Source organism: Xiphophorus maculatus, chromosome 10 (assembly GCF_002775205.1).
Source record: "Xiphophorus maculatus strain JP 163 A chromosome 10, X_maculatus-5.0-male, whole genome shotgun sequence".
Classification (NCBI taxonomy): Eukaryota; Metazoa; Chordata; class Actinopteri; order Cyprinodontiformes; family Poeciliidae; genus Xiphophorus; species Xiphophorus maculatus.
This window is the reverse complement of record NC_036452.1, coordinates 9289542-9306251: the sequence shown is the minus strand read 5'-3', so window position 1 is coordinate 9306251 and position 16710 is coordinate 9289542. Positions and strand designations below refer to the sequence as shown.

Here is a 16710-nt window from a genome sequence, read left to right as displayed (position 1 = left end):
TCCGAGTTAAATGCAGAGCAATATTGGAAGAAATCTTTTTTAAATCTTAAAAAAAAAAAAAGAACAATTTGAAACTTGGCCAAAGGTTCACCGCTTAGGATGCTTCTAACCAGCAGAAACAGGGAGGCTGGGCACAGATGACGTAGCTAAATAAAGGACAATACAGGAAGAAAACTTGTTAAAAGCAACACAAGGCCTAACCCTCCTGTTGTGTTCGTTTCTAGGGTGTTTGTGGGTCAATTTGACCCGGGGAGTGTTTAATCATGCAATAGTGTCAGAAACCAAAAAATTCCTCCAAAACATTTTTGTATCTGATTATTAACTCCAATACTAACCATTTCAATCAATATTTGTGCAATGATGTTTTTTTTATTTCTCACAAATTAAGGATCAATGACGACAACCTGCTCATTTACTCATTTGGACATAAAAAATGGAATTTACATTTTTTTATGTCCACTAAAAATCAACCTAGGCACAAAAAAACTATAATTTTCTTGAATTTCCTGTGCATACAGTGTTTTTATGGAGACACTTAAAAAAAAGAGTTAAACAAAAACAGAGCAATATTTCATCATTTAATAATGTGAGCCAAAGAGCCACTTGTGTCTCCAAAAATTCAGGTTGCAGATCCCTGATTTAGTAGATGGAAAGTGTGAACCTATCTTCATACAGCAGTTAAAAGAGTAGTACCATTATTTTTAATTCATTAAATTAATTTTTATTAAAAATAATTTTGTGTATTTTCAATAATACCTTAAAAAGAAAATTGTGAAGAAAAAAAATATCTTTTTTTTTCAGGATGGCTGGGATGGGGATCAGTGCCTCCAAATCCGAGGCCATGGTCTTGAGCCGGAAAAGGGTAGAGTGCCTACTCCGGGTCAAGGGGGGTGTCCTGCCCCAGGTGGAGGAGTTCAAGTATCTTGGGATCTTGTTCACGAATGAGGGAAGAAGGGAGCGGGAGATCGACAGGCGGATTGGCGCAGCGTCTGCTGTCAAGCGGGCGCTGTACCGGTCCGTCGTGGTGAAGAGAGAGCTGAGCCAAAAAGCGAAGCTCTCGATTTACCGGTCGATCTACGTTCCCACCCTCATCTATGGTCATGAGCTTTGGGTCATGACCGAAAGAACGAGATCGCGGATACAAGCGGCCGAAATGGGTTTTCTCCGTAGGGTGTCTGGGCTCTCCCTTAGAGATAGGGTGAGAAGCTCAGTCATCCGGGAGGGACTCAGAGTAGAGCCGCTGCTCCTTCACATCGAGAGGAGCCAGTTGAGGTGGCTCGGGCATCTGGTCAGGATGCCTCCTGGACGCCTCCCTGGTGAGGTGTTCCGGGCACGTCCCACCGGGAGGAGGCCCCGGGGAAGACCCAGGACACGCTGGAGGGACTATGTCTCTCGGCTGGCCTGGGAACGCCTCGGGGTTCCCCCGGAAGAGCTAGAAGAAGTGGCTGGGGAGAGGGAAGTCTGGGCCTCCCTTCTGAAGCTGCTACCCCCGCGACCCGACCTCGGATAAGCGGAAGAAGATGGATGGATGGAAAAATATCTACCACTGAATATTATAAAAATAAATTTATTTAGTATAATTTCTTTAGAACACCTCTTAGCCCCCGTCTAGAACCGGCCCTGGCCTGCAGGTCTGGTCTGGTGCACTTTGGCTGAGCATGTTTTTTCTTCATTGTCTGATTATCCAAACTGGTAAACCACATTAATAAAATATTAGTGAAATAATATATTAAATGACCACTGGGCAATTATTCATAAAATATATCAACATTTTTGAATAAAACACACAAAAAGTAATATAATGTAGGAAATATTTATGTATTTACTGTTAATCTATTCGTATGATTTGTTCTTTAAATGGCCACTTATTTTGGCTAATGCTATTATTTATTAAATATCATCCAAACTCAACATCCTAAACAAAGAATCAAACCACAATAGTGAACTAAAATCGCAATAAGAAACTTAATCAATCATAACTAAATGTTCTACCATGTCAGCATCAGGAGATGATTGAGGATGAAGAGAGGCTGATTTCTGGTTCTTAAGGTTCTGATGGGTCTGCGGTTCCTCTCCTGATCCATTCTGTCTGACATACAGCAGCACACTGCGCCACGACGGACACTTTTCTTTTTTCTTTGTCTTTCGACAAACTGTTTACCTGTTAGTTCTTTCTAAGAACAGAGCTCAAATCAATAGGTTGTACAGGTTAAAGGTTATTGGCTCTTTGAATTAATCCATTCATATGATGAATTAGCCTACTTAGCAAACAAAGTCAGAGATGATGGGAGATGTCCGAGTTAAATGCAGAGCAATATTGGAAGAATTTTTTTTTTAAATCTTAAAAAAAAAAAGAAGAACAATTTGAAACTTGGCCAAAGGTTCACCGCTTAGGATGCTTCTAACCAGCAGAAACAGGGAGGCTGGGCACAGATGACGTAGCTAAATAAAGGACAATACAGGAAGAAAACTTGTTAAAAGCACACAAGGCCTAACCCTCCTGTTGTGTTCGTTTCTAGGGTGTTTGTGGGTCAATTTGACCCGGGGAGTGTTTAATCATGCAATAGTGTCAGAAACCAAAAAATTCCTCCAAAACATTTTTGTATCTGATTATTCACTCCAATACTAACCATTTCAATCAATATTTGTGCAATGATGTTTTTTTTATTTCTCACAAATTAAGGATCAATGACGACAACCTACTCATTTACTAATTTGGACATAAAAAATGGAATTTACATTTTTTTATGTCCACTAAAAATCAACCTAGGCACAAAAAAACTATACTTTTCTTGAATTTCCTGTGCTTACAGTGTTTTTATGGAGACACTTAAAAAAAAGAGTTAAACAAAACAGAGCAATATTTCATCATTTAATAATGTGAGCCAAAGAGCCACTTGTGTCTCCAAAGATTCAGGTTGCAGATCCCTGATTTAGTAGATGGAAAGTGTGATCCTATCTTCATACAGCAGTTAAAAGAGTAGTACCATTATTTTTAATTCATTAAATTAATTTTTATTAAAAATAATTTTTGTGTATTTTCAATAATACCTTAAAAAGAAAATTGTGAAGAAAAGAAATATCTACCACTGAATATTATAAAAATAAATTTATTTAGTATAATTTCTTTAGAACACCTCTTAGCCCCCGTCTAGAACCGGCCCTGGCCTGCAGGTCTGGTCTGGTGCACTTTGGCTGAGCATGTTTTTTCTTCATTGTCTGATTATCCAAACTGGTAAACCACATTAATAAAATATTAGTGAAATAATATATTAAATGACCACTGGGCAATTATTCATAAAATATATCAACATTTTTGAATAAAACACACAAAAAGTAATATAATGTAGGAAATATTTATGTATTTACTGTTAATCTATTCGTATGATTTGTTCTTTAAATGGCCACTTATTTTGGCTAATGCTATTATTTATTAAATATCATCCAAACTCAACATCCTAAACAAAGAATCAAACCACAATAGTGAACTAAAATCGCAATAAGAAACTTAATCAATCATAACTAAATGTTCTACCATGTCAGCATCAGGAGATGATTGAGGATGAAGAGAGGCTGATTTCTGGTTCTTAAGGTTCTGATGGGTCTGCGGTTCCTCTCCTGATCCATTCTGTCTGACATACAGCAGCACACTGCGCCACGACGGACACTTTTCTTCTTTTTTTTGTCTTTCGATGTACACAGTATCCGTCCTAACTGAAATTGTTCAGCTTATAATGGCGTCTTTTTTCTCACGTCTGTATTTTTAAAAGCGTTTTTGCTTCTTAGGACATGGAATCGGGTCGAGGACGTTTTAAAAAGACGCGGGTTGATAGCAGCTCACCGCGGCTGCGTAGTGTCCGTCTCTAGGCAACCGTGACGTTCAGCGTCGGTCCGTAGCGTTCTGGGGTCCTTTAGTTCCCACCACGACAATTTAGCTGACCTTAATATTTCCTGTGTTTTCATTTTGGTCATTATTGTTAAACTTAGTGTTGATGTGTGTATGATAGGCGTTTCTATCGGACAGTTATGTATCGGTTCAATACGGGACGCACATTTAACGGCCAAATATGGGACGACTCCGTATTTTACGGGAAGGGTGGCGACCTGATTCATACAGTTTTAGGGGTAGGCCTAGGTACGCCACTTTCAACCAGTTAGCCCGTTTCCTCTTTTTCTGTTTTCGGGCAGAATGTTTCCTTTTGACCGTTGGTTCCTCGCACCCGGCTGTGCCAGTCCATTGTCCTCAAGAGCCGCTGTCTCCCAAGTGCGGATTTCAGTCTTGGTGATATGTTACCAGCTGAACTGGTCCAATAACCATCAGCTAAGCCGAGCTGCATTCAGCCATAAAGTTTGTTTTTATTCAAACTTGAGCAATTTTCTAGTTGTTCTGCTGAGGTACTGATATCCGTTTGTGACATCATGCACATTGACGTCACAAAGAGTGACGCTCTCTTTGTGGAGTTACGCTGTTCAGCTTATAGTGCTGAACATTATAAGCATCGCATCATAACCATTGCAGAAGAGAGAGAGCGAGCAAGCAAAAGGATCGTCTCCTATCAAGAGATTGAAAACGAAGGATTTTCCAGATAAAACGGCAAATCCTAACAAACAAAGAAAACATTAAGCAGTTTTTGGATTGTCCAGATAAAAAGTATCACAATGAATCAGAGCAATAAGGCATCGACTTCTGATTCTGGGAATGAAAAACTAGCTAGAGAGACACAGAAGCTCCATGATCTCTTGAAAGAAGTCAACTTGATTTCAGCTGAAAGACAGTCGCTGATTAAAGCCAACGAGGACTTGAAGATTCAAGTAATAAACTTAGAAAAAGCTGCACTTGTAAAAGACAAACTGCTTTTGGAGAAAGACGAGGAATTAAAAAAACTGTTCGGCAGAAACAGAATTTTAAAGGAGGATAACATACCGAAGCAGGAAAACACCTCTCTGGGGCAAAGAAACACAGACTTGGAGCAGAAAAACATCGATATGAACCAACAAAAAGTATCAACAATGACTCAGACCAATACAGCGTCATTTTCTGATTCTAGGAGTGAAAAAATACAACAGAGTTTAGCTAGAGAGACACAGAAGCTCCATGGCATCTTGAAAGAGGTCAACACGATGTCCATTGAGAGACAGTGTCTGATTAACACAAATGAGGACTTAAAGACTCAAGTCATGAGCATTGAAAAAGCTGCAGTGGAAATACACAAGCTGCTTCAAGAGAAAGAAGAGGGATTAAAACAACTGTTCAATGTAAACAGAACCTTAAAGGCAAATAACACCACATTAAAGCAGATCAACACTGCCTTGGGTCAAAGAAACACCACCCTGGAGCAGGAAATACAGTCTTAGACCAGAAAATTACCATCCTGGAGAAGAAAAACACTGCCCTGAAGCTGAAAAGCAGCGCTCTAGAACAGAAAATGAATGTACTGGAAAAAGAAAAGACTGCCTTGGAGCAAGAAAACACCGTCTTGGACCAGAGAATCAGTAGCCTGGAAGTGGAAAACACCACCCTGGAGCAAGAAAGTAACATCATAGGAGAGGACAACATCATTCTGCTGCAGATGGTCCTTGTTTTGCAGGAGACAAATCGCGTCTTGCAGCGGAGAAACCAAGACTTGGATCGGGAAAACATCATTTTCGAGGAAGAGAACAACGAGCTGGAGGAGCAGAACACCTACCTGAATCTGAGAAGAAGGACCCTGGAGCATGAGAAATCCGTCCTGATGCTCTCAATCACTTCTCTGGAGGTGAATAGCACCACCCTGGAGCAGAGGAGCACAAACTTAGAGCAGGAAACAAATACACTAACAATGGAAAACATCACCCTGAGGCAAAAACACACCGCCTTGGAGGAGGAAAAAAAGCGCCCTTAAGCAGGAAAACACTGCCCTTAAGCAGAAAAACACTGCCCTTAAGCAGGAAAACACTGCCCTTAAGCAGGAAAACACCGCCCTAAAGCTGGAAAGCACCGCCCTGACGGATATAAACACCGCCTTTGAGGAGGACAACACCGACCTGCAGCCTGAAGTGGAACAGCAGAACCAGCAACCATCTGAAGAGGAGAGCCACGAAGGCAGCCATTCGCTTTCAGACCACCCACAGAGGCAGCCGTCGGTATTCAGACGTGTGATGAATACGCTTCAGTGCCTGAGAGTGCCAAAGAGGCGCTTGAAAGATGGCACTTCTAAATAAAGAAGTGTCCTGAGGGCTCCAAGCTTCATGCTGATTATATGTGGCAGAAAAGCTTGAGGACAACAGGACTTTTTGGTCAGGGGAGCTGGACACTTGGGGGCCGTGGCAGAAGAGCTTAAAGCTTGAAAGTTGTTGGCAGGGGAGGCAGGGCTTCGTAGCGAGTCTTGTTGGTTTCCGGGCTGACCTCCAGGGCTTCCTAGCGAGGTCCGTTGGTCTCCAGGCTGACCTCCAGGGCTTCCTAGCGAGGCCCGTTGGTCTCCAGGCTGACCTCCAGGGCTTCCTAGCGAGGCCGGTTGGTCTCCGAGCGGACCTTCAGGGCTTCCTAGCGAGGCCCGTTGGTCTCCTGGCTGACCTCCAGGGCTTCCTAGCGAGGCACGTTGGTCTCCTGGCTGACCTCCAGGGCTTCCTAGCGAGGCCCGTTGGTCTCCGGGCTGACCTCCAGGGCTTCATAGCGAGTCTTGTTGGTCTCCAAGCTGACCTCCAGGGCTTCCTAGAGAGGCACGTTGGTCTCCTGGCTGACCTCCAGGGCTTCCTAGCGAGGCCCGTTGGTCTCCTGGCTGACCTCCAGGGCTTCCTAGCGAGGCCCGTTGGTCTCTGGGCTGACCTCCAGGGCTTCCTAGAGAGGCACGTTGGTCTCCGGCTGACCTCCAGGGCTTCCTAGAGAGGCACGTGGTCTCCTGGCTGACCTCCAGGGCTTCCTAGAGAGGCACTTTGGTCTCCTGGCTGACCTCCAGGGCTTCCTAGAGAGGCACGTTGGTCTCCTGGCTGACCTCCAGGGCTTCCTATCGAGGCCCGTTGGTCTCCGGGCTGACCTCCAGGGCTTCCTAGCGAGGCCCGTTGGTCTCTGGGCTGGCCTTCAGGGTTTCATAGCGAGGCACGTTGGTCTCCGGGCTAACCTCCAGGGCTTCCTAGAGAGGCACGTTGGTCTCCTGGCTGACCTCCAGGGCTTCCTAGCGAGGCCCGTTGGTCTCTGGGCTGAACTTCAGGGTTTCATAGCGAGGCACGTTGGTCTCTGGGCTGAACTTCAGGGTTTCATAGCGAGGCACGTTGGTCTCCGGGCTGACTTCCAGGGCTTCCTAGCGAGTCCTGTTGGTACCAAGGTACTTGCTCCGCCAAGGTTTCTACTCTGCCGCCAGTGTTCTCCAAGGCTGCTGTTCCGCTGGCATCCTCCTCAGATCCTTTTGGTGTTCCTTAGTTGTTTCCATTTATTTCTGCCTTGCTTTTCCACATCTGTACTTCATTGGTGATTCTAATTATTTTTATTTCTTGTTTGTAGTTATTTTTGTTTGTTCTAATTCGGTTCCTTTAGTCTACTTACTCCTTTGTGTTTGTATTTTCGTTATTTCCCCTTGTGATCCTCCAGCAGTTGGAAAATAAGGGAATCTAAAATGATTGATTGTGTATTGCAAATGTAAAGACATATTTTCTAAAAAATAATCCTTATCTTTTGGTTTCTTTCCTAGATCCAGTGTGACATGGCCCTGAGGTGGTTCCATCAGGAGTGTGTGGGAAGCCCAATTAAAAAAAATTATCAGTGCTTTGCGTGTTTGCCTTAGGTTCCTGAGTTTGTTGTGGTGTGCTAGTTTATGTATGGTGTATAATGGTTAATAAGTTACATTTTGAAAACTATGTTTGATATTTATCCTTACAGGACTTTAATATAAGGTAGCTATGGAAAGATAGTTTAAATCCCAAGGCCCCTTACCTTTGTGAAATGAAGAGCAAATGTTTCCAAAGCAAAGTTAAAGAGTTGCTGGTAAACTGATATATTCCCATGTTATAGAGTGGGAGCAGATTATATCAAGTGGCTAAAATATTTGGTTCCCCTCCTTTCACTTTGGCAAATAATTTCAGGCAACTGAATATCCATTCTCTAAACATATTATAGAACATAAGGTAAAGGATTCATATGTTAAGGTAAAAGGCTAGAACAACACTGTTTGAGTTACTGATGGTATTTTATTTGTACATTTTGTAGTTCTTACAGTGTGTTCACATACAAAGGCTGTTGAATAAAGGACTGTGAACCATCAGTTTGAGAGACCATCCTTTCAACCGGGACGCTATATTGATCATTTCATACACAAACAGCTGTAAGTACATAAAATGCTGACTAGAAAAAGCATTCCCCACATCGTTTTTGCGCCCGCTCTAGTGCAGCGCCCCTATGCGTTGCATACAGTGCATACCCCGTTTTGCGCCACTGATTATGTTCCTATGTTGAGGCCATTGGCTGTAGATCTGAAGATAGAGGAAATATTACAAATCGCCATTAGTGGCGCTGTTGCTGTGCACAAGAGATGTGAGCTGGCCCTGTAAAGAAGAAGACAAGGTTCCCTGTTGGAAAATAAGCGTTGCCATGTGCTACTTCCAGTTATCTGCTTGAATATTATTTTTATTTGACCTAGTGTATCATATACAACAAGATCAACTTAAAACCCCCTGAGATTATGATTATGTACAACTGATGCAGACCAGAAAGCTGAGATATTCTTTCAGGATATCGCAGATGAATGGCTCATAATTTAGGTGCAAGGCTTAGATCAAAGGATAAGTATGTGCTACAATGGTCCAATCAAAGTCCAAACCTAAATCTGAATATGTCCAAAGATTTTAAAACTGGTATAGCCTACTTTATGAAAATGATGATTTGGGACAAGGTATATTATTGTCACACAAAAATAATCCACACATAACAAAGTACTCAATTCTTGATAAAAACATGGGCTATGTGTAAAAAGCATTTCTTTCTGAAATGTACATTAAGAACACGCTGAAAGACAACATTTACTTAGGCTAACAATTCGTCTAGCGTAGAGCAGGTCAAGGTCAAAGAATAAATTTCCATGGTAACAAATGTGTCATTGTTTTAGGGACATTAAATCAATGAAAGTTTAGATCTGGAACATCAAAAAATCTCATCTTAATCTCCTACCTCAGTTTCATCAAACTCTCAAGTTTTGTTTTTGGTGTAGGATAACCATTTATTGCCACAGTGTTGGCATTGGCAGGAGTAAGACAAGGACTAGAACAGATGAGATCATTTGTTTCCTAGACCACCAGTATTGTTCAGCCCATCCACTTTTAGTGGAGTTCTGACTGCAACTCGAGCACAAACACCATTAGGTTTGAGTGCAGGTCGGGGGTGGTATGACTGCTTAACCTTACACCTGTCTGAGCTTCCTACAAATGATGAAGACCATCGACGCTTTAAGACACCTAGTTTCTTTTTATTGGCTTGTTCAGCACTCACCACATTCTTGAAACATCTTTGTAATGTTTTATCAGCTTGATGAGCAGATGACAAGTGTTGTCTGGTCAGGGGGATGGATGCTTTCTCCAAGAGTGGACAAGGCTCCTCCAGCTCCACCAAATATGGAAGTAACATCATGTTGTTACTTTTGGTTTGTGCATCACCCTCACTAGAAAATGGAGACAAACACAGAATCAGAAATGGAAATGTCCCGATCCTTGCGTGCTTGTGCACGGGTGACCACACAGGCTGGGTACAACTCAGGGTCTGAAGAGTCTGGGGTTGTCTGATCTAAGGGATTGTCTAAAACCTCCAGACTGGGAAGTACTAAACCTCCAGCAATGTCATTTCCCATTAGCATAGCCACCCCATCTATGGGTAACTCTGGGCAGACAGCAACAGGGAAAAATCCGGTGACAAGTTTAGATTCAACGTAAACTCTGTGGACTGGTTTTGGAGCGTAGCCCATCTCTATCCCCCTCAGAACAGAGTTATAACCACATGCACTCTCATGTGAGAAAGGTAAGACATTGGCAAGAATGACTGACTGGGAACCTCCAGTGTCTCTCAGGATACGTACAGGCTTTAAATCAGAGGGATCAGCCATCAGTGAGATTAAGCCATCGAAAATGAATGGTACAAAACAGGGATCAGGTAATTTGTCACCACAACCAATGCTCTTATTACGGGGTTCTTTCTTCACAAAACCAACACCTTTAGTTTGTGTAGAATTTGACTGTGTTTTGCGTTTTAAAGCTAAACAATCAGCGATGACATGTCCAGGTTTGTGACAATAAAAACATTCACGGCTTTCTTTTGGAACCGTGGTTTTAACCATCTGAGACTGTGGTACAGAGCTAATAGGTGACTTTTCATTAAAAGTGAAGGATGACTTATGGGTAAGAGCATACTCATCAGCCAGAACAGCAGCAGACGCCAAAGTAGTCACCTTCTGTTCATTTAGGTACACCACCACCCGATCTGGAATGCACTTCTTAAAGTCTTCTAGCAATATTAGCTCACGTAATGTCTCATAGTTATTTACCTTAGATGCAGTACACCACTTATCAAAGAGAATGGATTTCTCTCTGGCAAACTCAACATGCGTTTGTCCAATAGTTTTCTTCTGCTGTCGAAACTTCTGTCTATAAGCTTCTGGGACCAACTCATAAGCTTGTAAGACAGCAGCTTTAACCAGATCATAGTCTAAACTATCTTTTAAAGGGAGCGCTGCCAACACCTCTTGAGCTTTACCAGAAAACTTACATTGTAACAAGAGTGGCCAGGTTTCCCTAGGCCATTGCAAAGCGCCAGCAATGCGTTCAAATGCTGCAAAGTATGAGTCCACCTCAGTTTCTCTAAAAGCAGGTACTAAAGAAATACACTTACTGATGTCGAATGGCATAGCAGACATGGAGGTGGAACCGGGTGTGACAGAGGCAGAGGGCGCTCGAGTCTGGGCCTCCAGCTCAAGTTTGTGCAGCTTTATAGCTTTATCAGCCTCTATTTCCAGTCTCCTGACCTCAAGCTCCAGCTGAGCTCTTCTGTCCTGGGCTTTTTCCTCAGCCTCCATTTGGAGACGTGCCAACCGCACCTTCAAACGAGCTCCATCTCGTCCTTCTGAACTCACAGAAGACAGCGGATCATAGCGAGGGAGTGTGCGAGGTGTCTTTCCCCGGTCACTCACTGCTGCCTCCACACTAGGACCATCTTTGAGGTCCTCCACAGACAAGGTCTCTCGGCTTGGCACCACAGCAGCCTCAGGCAGATCAGGCTCTTTGATCACCCCAATTTCCACCAACTTATCCACTATCAGAGCCTTTAGGTCACCTTTAAGGACCTGTTTTGGGACCTGCAGCTGAAAGTGCTCCACAATTTGCAGCAATTCATTCTTGCGACAGCTATCAATAAGCTCAAGAGAGGGATCGGCTAAAAAGTGCTCCAGACTGAATGTAACTGACATAGTTGCTGGATACAGACAACCAAAAGTGTTCCTCTTTTAACTCTGAACAGAGGGATCCTCTTAACGAGTATCCCGGACGAGCCCCCACTTATGTTACGCCCCCTTAGGTCTAGGGGTCCAGGGGCGGTAACATAAAATGTGTCCAGAGATAAAAGTGGAATGAAAGAATGATTTATTACAAAAGATGGTTTTCACAAACCAAAACACAATACAACTTAAGCCAATTAAACAAAAGTAAAGAACCAACAAACGTAGAAAACACTGAGTGCAAATTAAATAACAAGATGTGCAAACACATCAGTCTAAAGTAACTCAAAACAACCAAAAAGAAAGAACAAAGGGGAGCACCAAAAACCTCCCAAACACAAGCCTCTAGCTTGTTCAAAGTTTATCTAAAGCAGATTCACTACTTAACAAAAGGAGCAAAAACAAAATGGTCTAAACTGTCCAAAACAGTCACCGAACACGGAAGGTGGGGGTCAGCTGTCGCCAACCTCTTCCTGCTAGCTGCCCCACTGGAGGAATGAACTCGGACGTCTTTTATATGATGCAGGTGGGTCTCATCAACATCTGATTGGCTTTGCTGCACCAATGGGGTGGCTGCTCTCCTGCAGCTCCTAGGCAGCCAATCAGAAAGCTGTGCCCGCACAGCTGATCCTGCATAATAGAAAAAAACAAAGCCTGCACAGCCTCAAGAGGCCAGGGGCCGTAACAGCTCTGAAGCTGGCTTACCTGGGCTGGGCCTACCAGGGCTTCGCTGTTCAGGACAACACGGACAACACGGTGGAGGCCAGGCTGTTTGAAGCGCTGCTGAAGACACGACTGATTCAGGACCGACAGAGCTCCAACTATCACCGCTGTGGTCGAACTGATAAAGGAGTCAGTGCTTTTTCTCAAGTGAGTTTAATGTGATGAAAATCAGTCCTCCAGATGCCTTCTAGAAGGTATACGAGCTCATTTATTTTAAACATTATTTATTCAATTTATTTAATGTGACAGACAAACGCAAATTGGTTTTTCTAATTGTTCTACAAATAAAACACGCCCCCCCAACTCAACGTTTACACTCAGCTTGAAAATGGTTGCAAGCATATGCGCCATTATACAACCGTACATCTTTGAAAAGCATTAGGAGCAAATTGTGACTTTTACCTGATAGGTCTCCTTTAAAGTTTGTGTTTGTAAAAAGACAAGATATGGAAAATTTCAACGGGTAATAATTTTTAAAATGCAGCTGTATGTCTTGTGTATGGGCTTTAACTAAATGATAACTGATCTCTCTATGTTCTAGGTTATAACCATTGACCTGCGCTCCTCCCAGTTTTGTGGAGGACTTGGCGTAACCCTCCCTGAAAATCTCGATCTCGGCACCAAATCAAAAGCTTCCACCTCTGAGCTTCCATACGTGAAGATGCTGAATAGAGTTTTGCCGCAGGACATTCGGATCTTGGACTGGGCAGCCGCAGAGCAAGGTTTCAGTGCGCGTTTCGACTGCCAGTCCCGCACGTACCGCTACTACTTCCCCCGAGGGTCGTTGGATGTAGAGCTGATGGGAAATGCTGCAAAACGGTGAGTGTAAAACTATAAATGCTGATTTCACCCCATGATTTTTCTAATATAAAGATCTTTTGGTGCTCAACAGATACGAAGGAACGCATGACTTTCGCAACCTGTGCAAAGTGGACGTGGGGAACGGGGTCCTGCAGTTTGAGAGGACCATCTTGTCTGCCTCAGTCAGGCCTTTGCAGCCCCAGCAGGTTTCCAGCACAGAGCAATATGATCTGTTTGTGTTTGAGATCAAAGGTTTAGCCTTCCTTTACCACCAGGTAATAAGAGCTTAACACTCAGGTGAAGCCGGTGCATCCCTGTAAGTAGGGGGTAATTTGCAACTAACCATATGTCCTGCTGCAGGTACGTTGCATGATGGCGGTGCTTCTTTTGATAGGACAGAAGCTGGAAGCTCTGGAGATAATCAGTCAACTGCTGGATGTTGAAAAAAACCCCAGAAAGCCTCAATACAGGTGACAAAACAGCGACCTGTTGGCACTTGGGCTGCTTTTTGCTGGTACAAAGAAGAATTAAGGTTCTTGAAGTACCTTGAATTTTTTATCATCAGAAAACGTTCAGGGGGATGTGATGTAGTGGCGCAGGGGTTAAGCACAACCCACATATGGAGGCCTTAGTCCTCGACGCCGCGGCTATCGCAGGTTTGATTCCCAGCCTAGCGACCTTTGCCGCATGTCTTCCCCTTCTCTCATTACCCACTTTCCTGTCAATTAACTATCAAATAAAGCCCACTAGAGCCAATAAAACCTTTAAAAAAAGTTCAGGAGCTCTTCTTTTTTGAACTAGTGGAAACAACATCAAACCATCAATGTTTTAGAATAAAAGAATAGCCTTAACCTTTATTAAGTAGGATAGTAAGGAAAAAACAGAAATAAATAAATTAAACCCATGTAAGATTATGTTTTTCTTCTATAGATATTTAAAACATTTACAAAAATCCTTGAACTTCCTGCTGAACCCTTGAAGCCAGGCCTGAATAGAACCTTGGTAGAAGCACGAGCCTCTTTTTGACCCAGTGATCTTGCTGTAGAGCCACCACTCCTCTGCATCAAATAAAGACAGCAGAGGCGTTTTGATGCGTCTTTTAACAGGAGATAATTTTTCATAGGTTTGTTCTTCTGGCTTGCAGCATGGCAGTGGACTACCCTCTGGTTCTGTACGACTGCCACTTCGATGGTTTAACCTGGCAGCAGGAGGCGGAGGAGGTTAGCCACGTCCTGTCATCACTACAGCGACACTGGACGCAGAGCGCTGTCAAAGCCCAGGTTCTGCTCGGGATGATCCGGGGTTTGGAGGAGAGAGGTGAGGAGTTCTGTGTTTTTAAAAAAAAAAAAGGAACAAAACCAAATAAAATTGTTGAAACCTTTTTGATGCAGCTGCAGCTAAACAAACAGACATGGAGATCGAAAACTACTTGCTAAATTCTGGTCTAATGAAATCCCACTGATGGTGTGAATGCATGCCAATATTTTAATGAAAACAAGATAATAATGCACCCAAATTATGGTTTGGACAGTTGCAAGCTTACAGGTGTCAAAACATTTATGAACATTAGAAACTGTTCGTTAGCCCCTTGAAACATTAGAAAATACTTAGCATTTTATAAGAAAATATGACCAGTTTAGCTGAGTTATTAATACCTCAAACACATCGTTATTCTTCTGTTTATTGTTCCCTTCAATGGGTTTTGAAACTGTGAAATCCTGGCTGTGTTCTTCCATATACAGTGCTTGGTATAAAGTGTTTTCACCCTTTGAACTTTCAACATTTTTACATTATAACTACAAACCTCAATGTGTTTTATTGAGATTTTGTGTGATGAGCCAACTCAATGTAGCACATTATTATGAAGTGAAAGAAGGATGTTGTTGTTAGAGGGACCATGCTGGTTTTGTACAAATGAAATTCTGAATAGGTTTGCGTGCTTCAGTCGTCAGCTCCCTTTATTTTGATACTCTTAGATAAAATGAATTATAACTAATTGCCTCTATGTGGATCACATGTTTTTTCTTCAGCATGGAATATATTTAGAGCAAAAACTTTTTTGGGGGGTGAGGGGGACAGGAAGGGCAAGAATTTAAGTCTCTTGGTAAGTACCATTTGCAGACAGTTGGCAAAAAAAAACTTTATTATGAAGTTGTTGTTTTTCTTTTTTATTGTGAAAATATGAAAAGGTTCAACAGCCAAAAATACTTCTGCAAAAATACTGTTGTCAACAGAACCAGCTTTAAAAATGAAATTACATTTAGTCAGTCAAAACTGACTAAATGTAATTTAGGCATTTAGGATGTAACTTCTAACTTTTAACCTTTTTTCTACTTTAACTTTTGCTGCAGTTCAAATGCTGCGGCGCCGACACTTACACCGACTGGTCCAGAAGTGTGGGCTGGGGAAACCATGAAGCCGTGCCAGATTCCTGCTGCCCGGAGAAGAGAGAAGGTTGTGGACATGACAAGGAAAAAGCTCACAGAAAGGTCTGCCCTGCTGAGATATTTCAGCTGAAGAGTCTAACCACATTTCTGAGGATAAACAGTTAAACTCTGTCTTCTTCCTCAGGGATGTATCTCAGCTTTAAAGCTCTTTCTGTTGAAGAATCTGGTGTGGGTCGGCGGTGTTTGCATTGCTCTTGGAATCACAGAGGTAAACTGCTTATAAAGTTTTAATAAGATGTCAGAAGCCTTAAATTATGTAAAAATATATTCATTAAAAGCCAGAATGTGAATCAAAGGCAGGCTTTAGATCTTCCCTTGGGAAAATACACGACAGAAGCACATGTTTAGCCACTGCATTTATGGAGCAAATGTACATTTTACCTGGTAGGATTCTGCAAAAATCAGACTCCATTCTTACTCAAGCAAATTAAAAGTCAGTTATATTATTTTAAAAGCTAAAGCAACTCTTTAGGTATGCTACATTATTTCATTCCCAGCGTCTAACTCCATCTTTTACCCTTTGCAGGTGTTTGGCGTGGTAGTCGGAGTGTGCCGAATCCTGGACATTAAACGCAAAAATTATGAGAATGTCGACTAATTCATCATCACAACCATCTTTACACATCAACAAACAAACTTGTTTGATCATAATATACATTTTTGTTTTATGTGATTATATGCTCAAAAACATTCTCCTTACTTAAACCTCTAGGTTTAAGCTCAATAAAGAACCTAAAAAAAATTTCGATCCATATTCTATGTTAATTTTAAACTGTTTACCTGTTAGTTCTTTCTAAGAACAGAGCTCAAATCAATAGGTTGTACAGGTTAAAGGTTATTGGCTCTTTGAATTAATCCATTCATATGATGAATTAGCCTACTTAGCAAAACAAAGTCAGAGATGATGGGAGATGTCCGAGTTAAATGCAGAGCAATATTGGAAGAAATCTTTTTTAAATCTTAAAAAAAAAAAAGAAGAACAATTTGAAACTTGGCCAAAGGTTCACCGCTTAGGATGCTTCTAACCAGCAGAAACAGGGAGGCTGGGCACAGATGACGTAGCTAAATAAAGGACAATACAGGAAGAAAACTTGTTAAAAGCAACACAAGGCCTAACCCTCCTGTTGTGTTCGTTTCTAGGGTGTTTGTGGGTCAATTTGACCCAGGGAGTGTTTAATCATGCAATAGTGTCAGAAACCAAAAAATTCCTCCAAAACATTTTTGTATCTGATTATTAACTCCAATACTAACCATTTCAATCAATATTTGTGCAATGATGTTTTTTTTATTTCTCA

General features: G+C 42.2%; 1 protein-coding gene across 1 annotated transcript; it reads left to right on the top strand.

Moving 5' to 3' along the window:
* Window positions 1-11940: 11940 nt before the first annotated feature.
* On the top strand, window positions 11941-16274 carry LOC111609915 (tRNA pseudouridine(38/39) synthase-like). Its single transcript, XM_023341213.1, has 9 exons — window positions 11941-11970; window positions 12114-12314; window positions 12709-12986; window positions 13060-13243; window positions 13329-13438; window positions 14113-14285; window positions 15320-15457; window positions 15540-15623; window positions 15942-16274. The coding sequence occupies exons 1-7, from the start codon at window positions 11941-11943 to the stop codon at window positions 15382-15384; spliced, it is 1041 nt and encodes a 346-aa protein (XP_023196981.1). The 3' UTR covers window positions 15385-15457; window positions 15540-15623; window positions 15942-16274.
* Window positions 16275-16710: the final 436 nt, after the last annotated feature.

Bases quoted from the DNA above. Each gene is read 5' to 3' on its own strand.
- LOC111609915 (XM_023341213.1), top strand. From the start codon at position 11,941: ATGAACTCGGACGTCTTTTATATGATGCAG. The intron at 12,987-13,059 runs GTGAGTGTAAAA...GGTGCTCAACAG, and splicing joins ATGGGAAATGCTGCAAAACG to ATACGAAGGAACGCATGACT. The intron at 14,286-15,319 runs GTGAGGAGTTCT...CTTTTGCTGCAG, and splicing joins CCGGGGTTTGGAGGAGAGAG to TTCAAATGCTGCGGCGCCGA.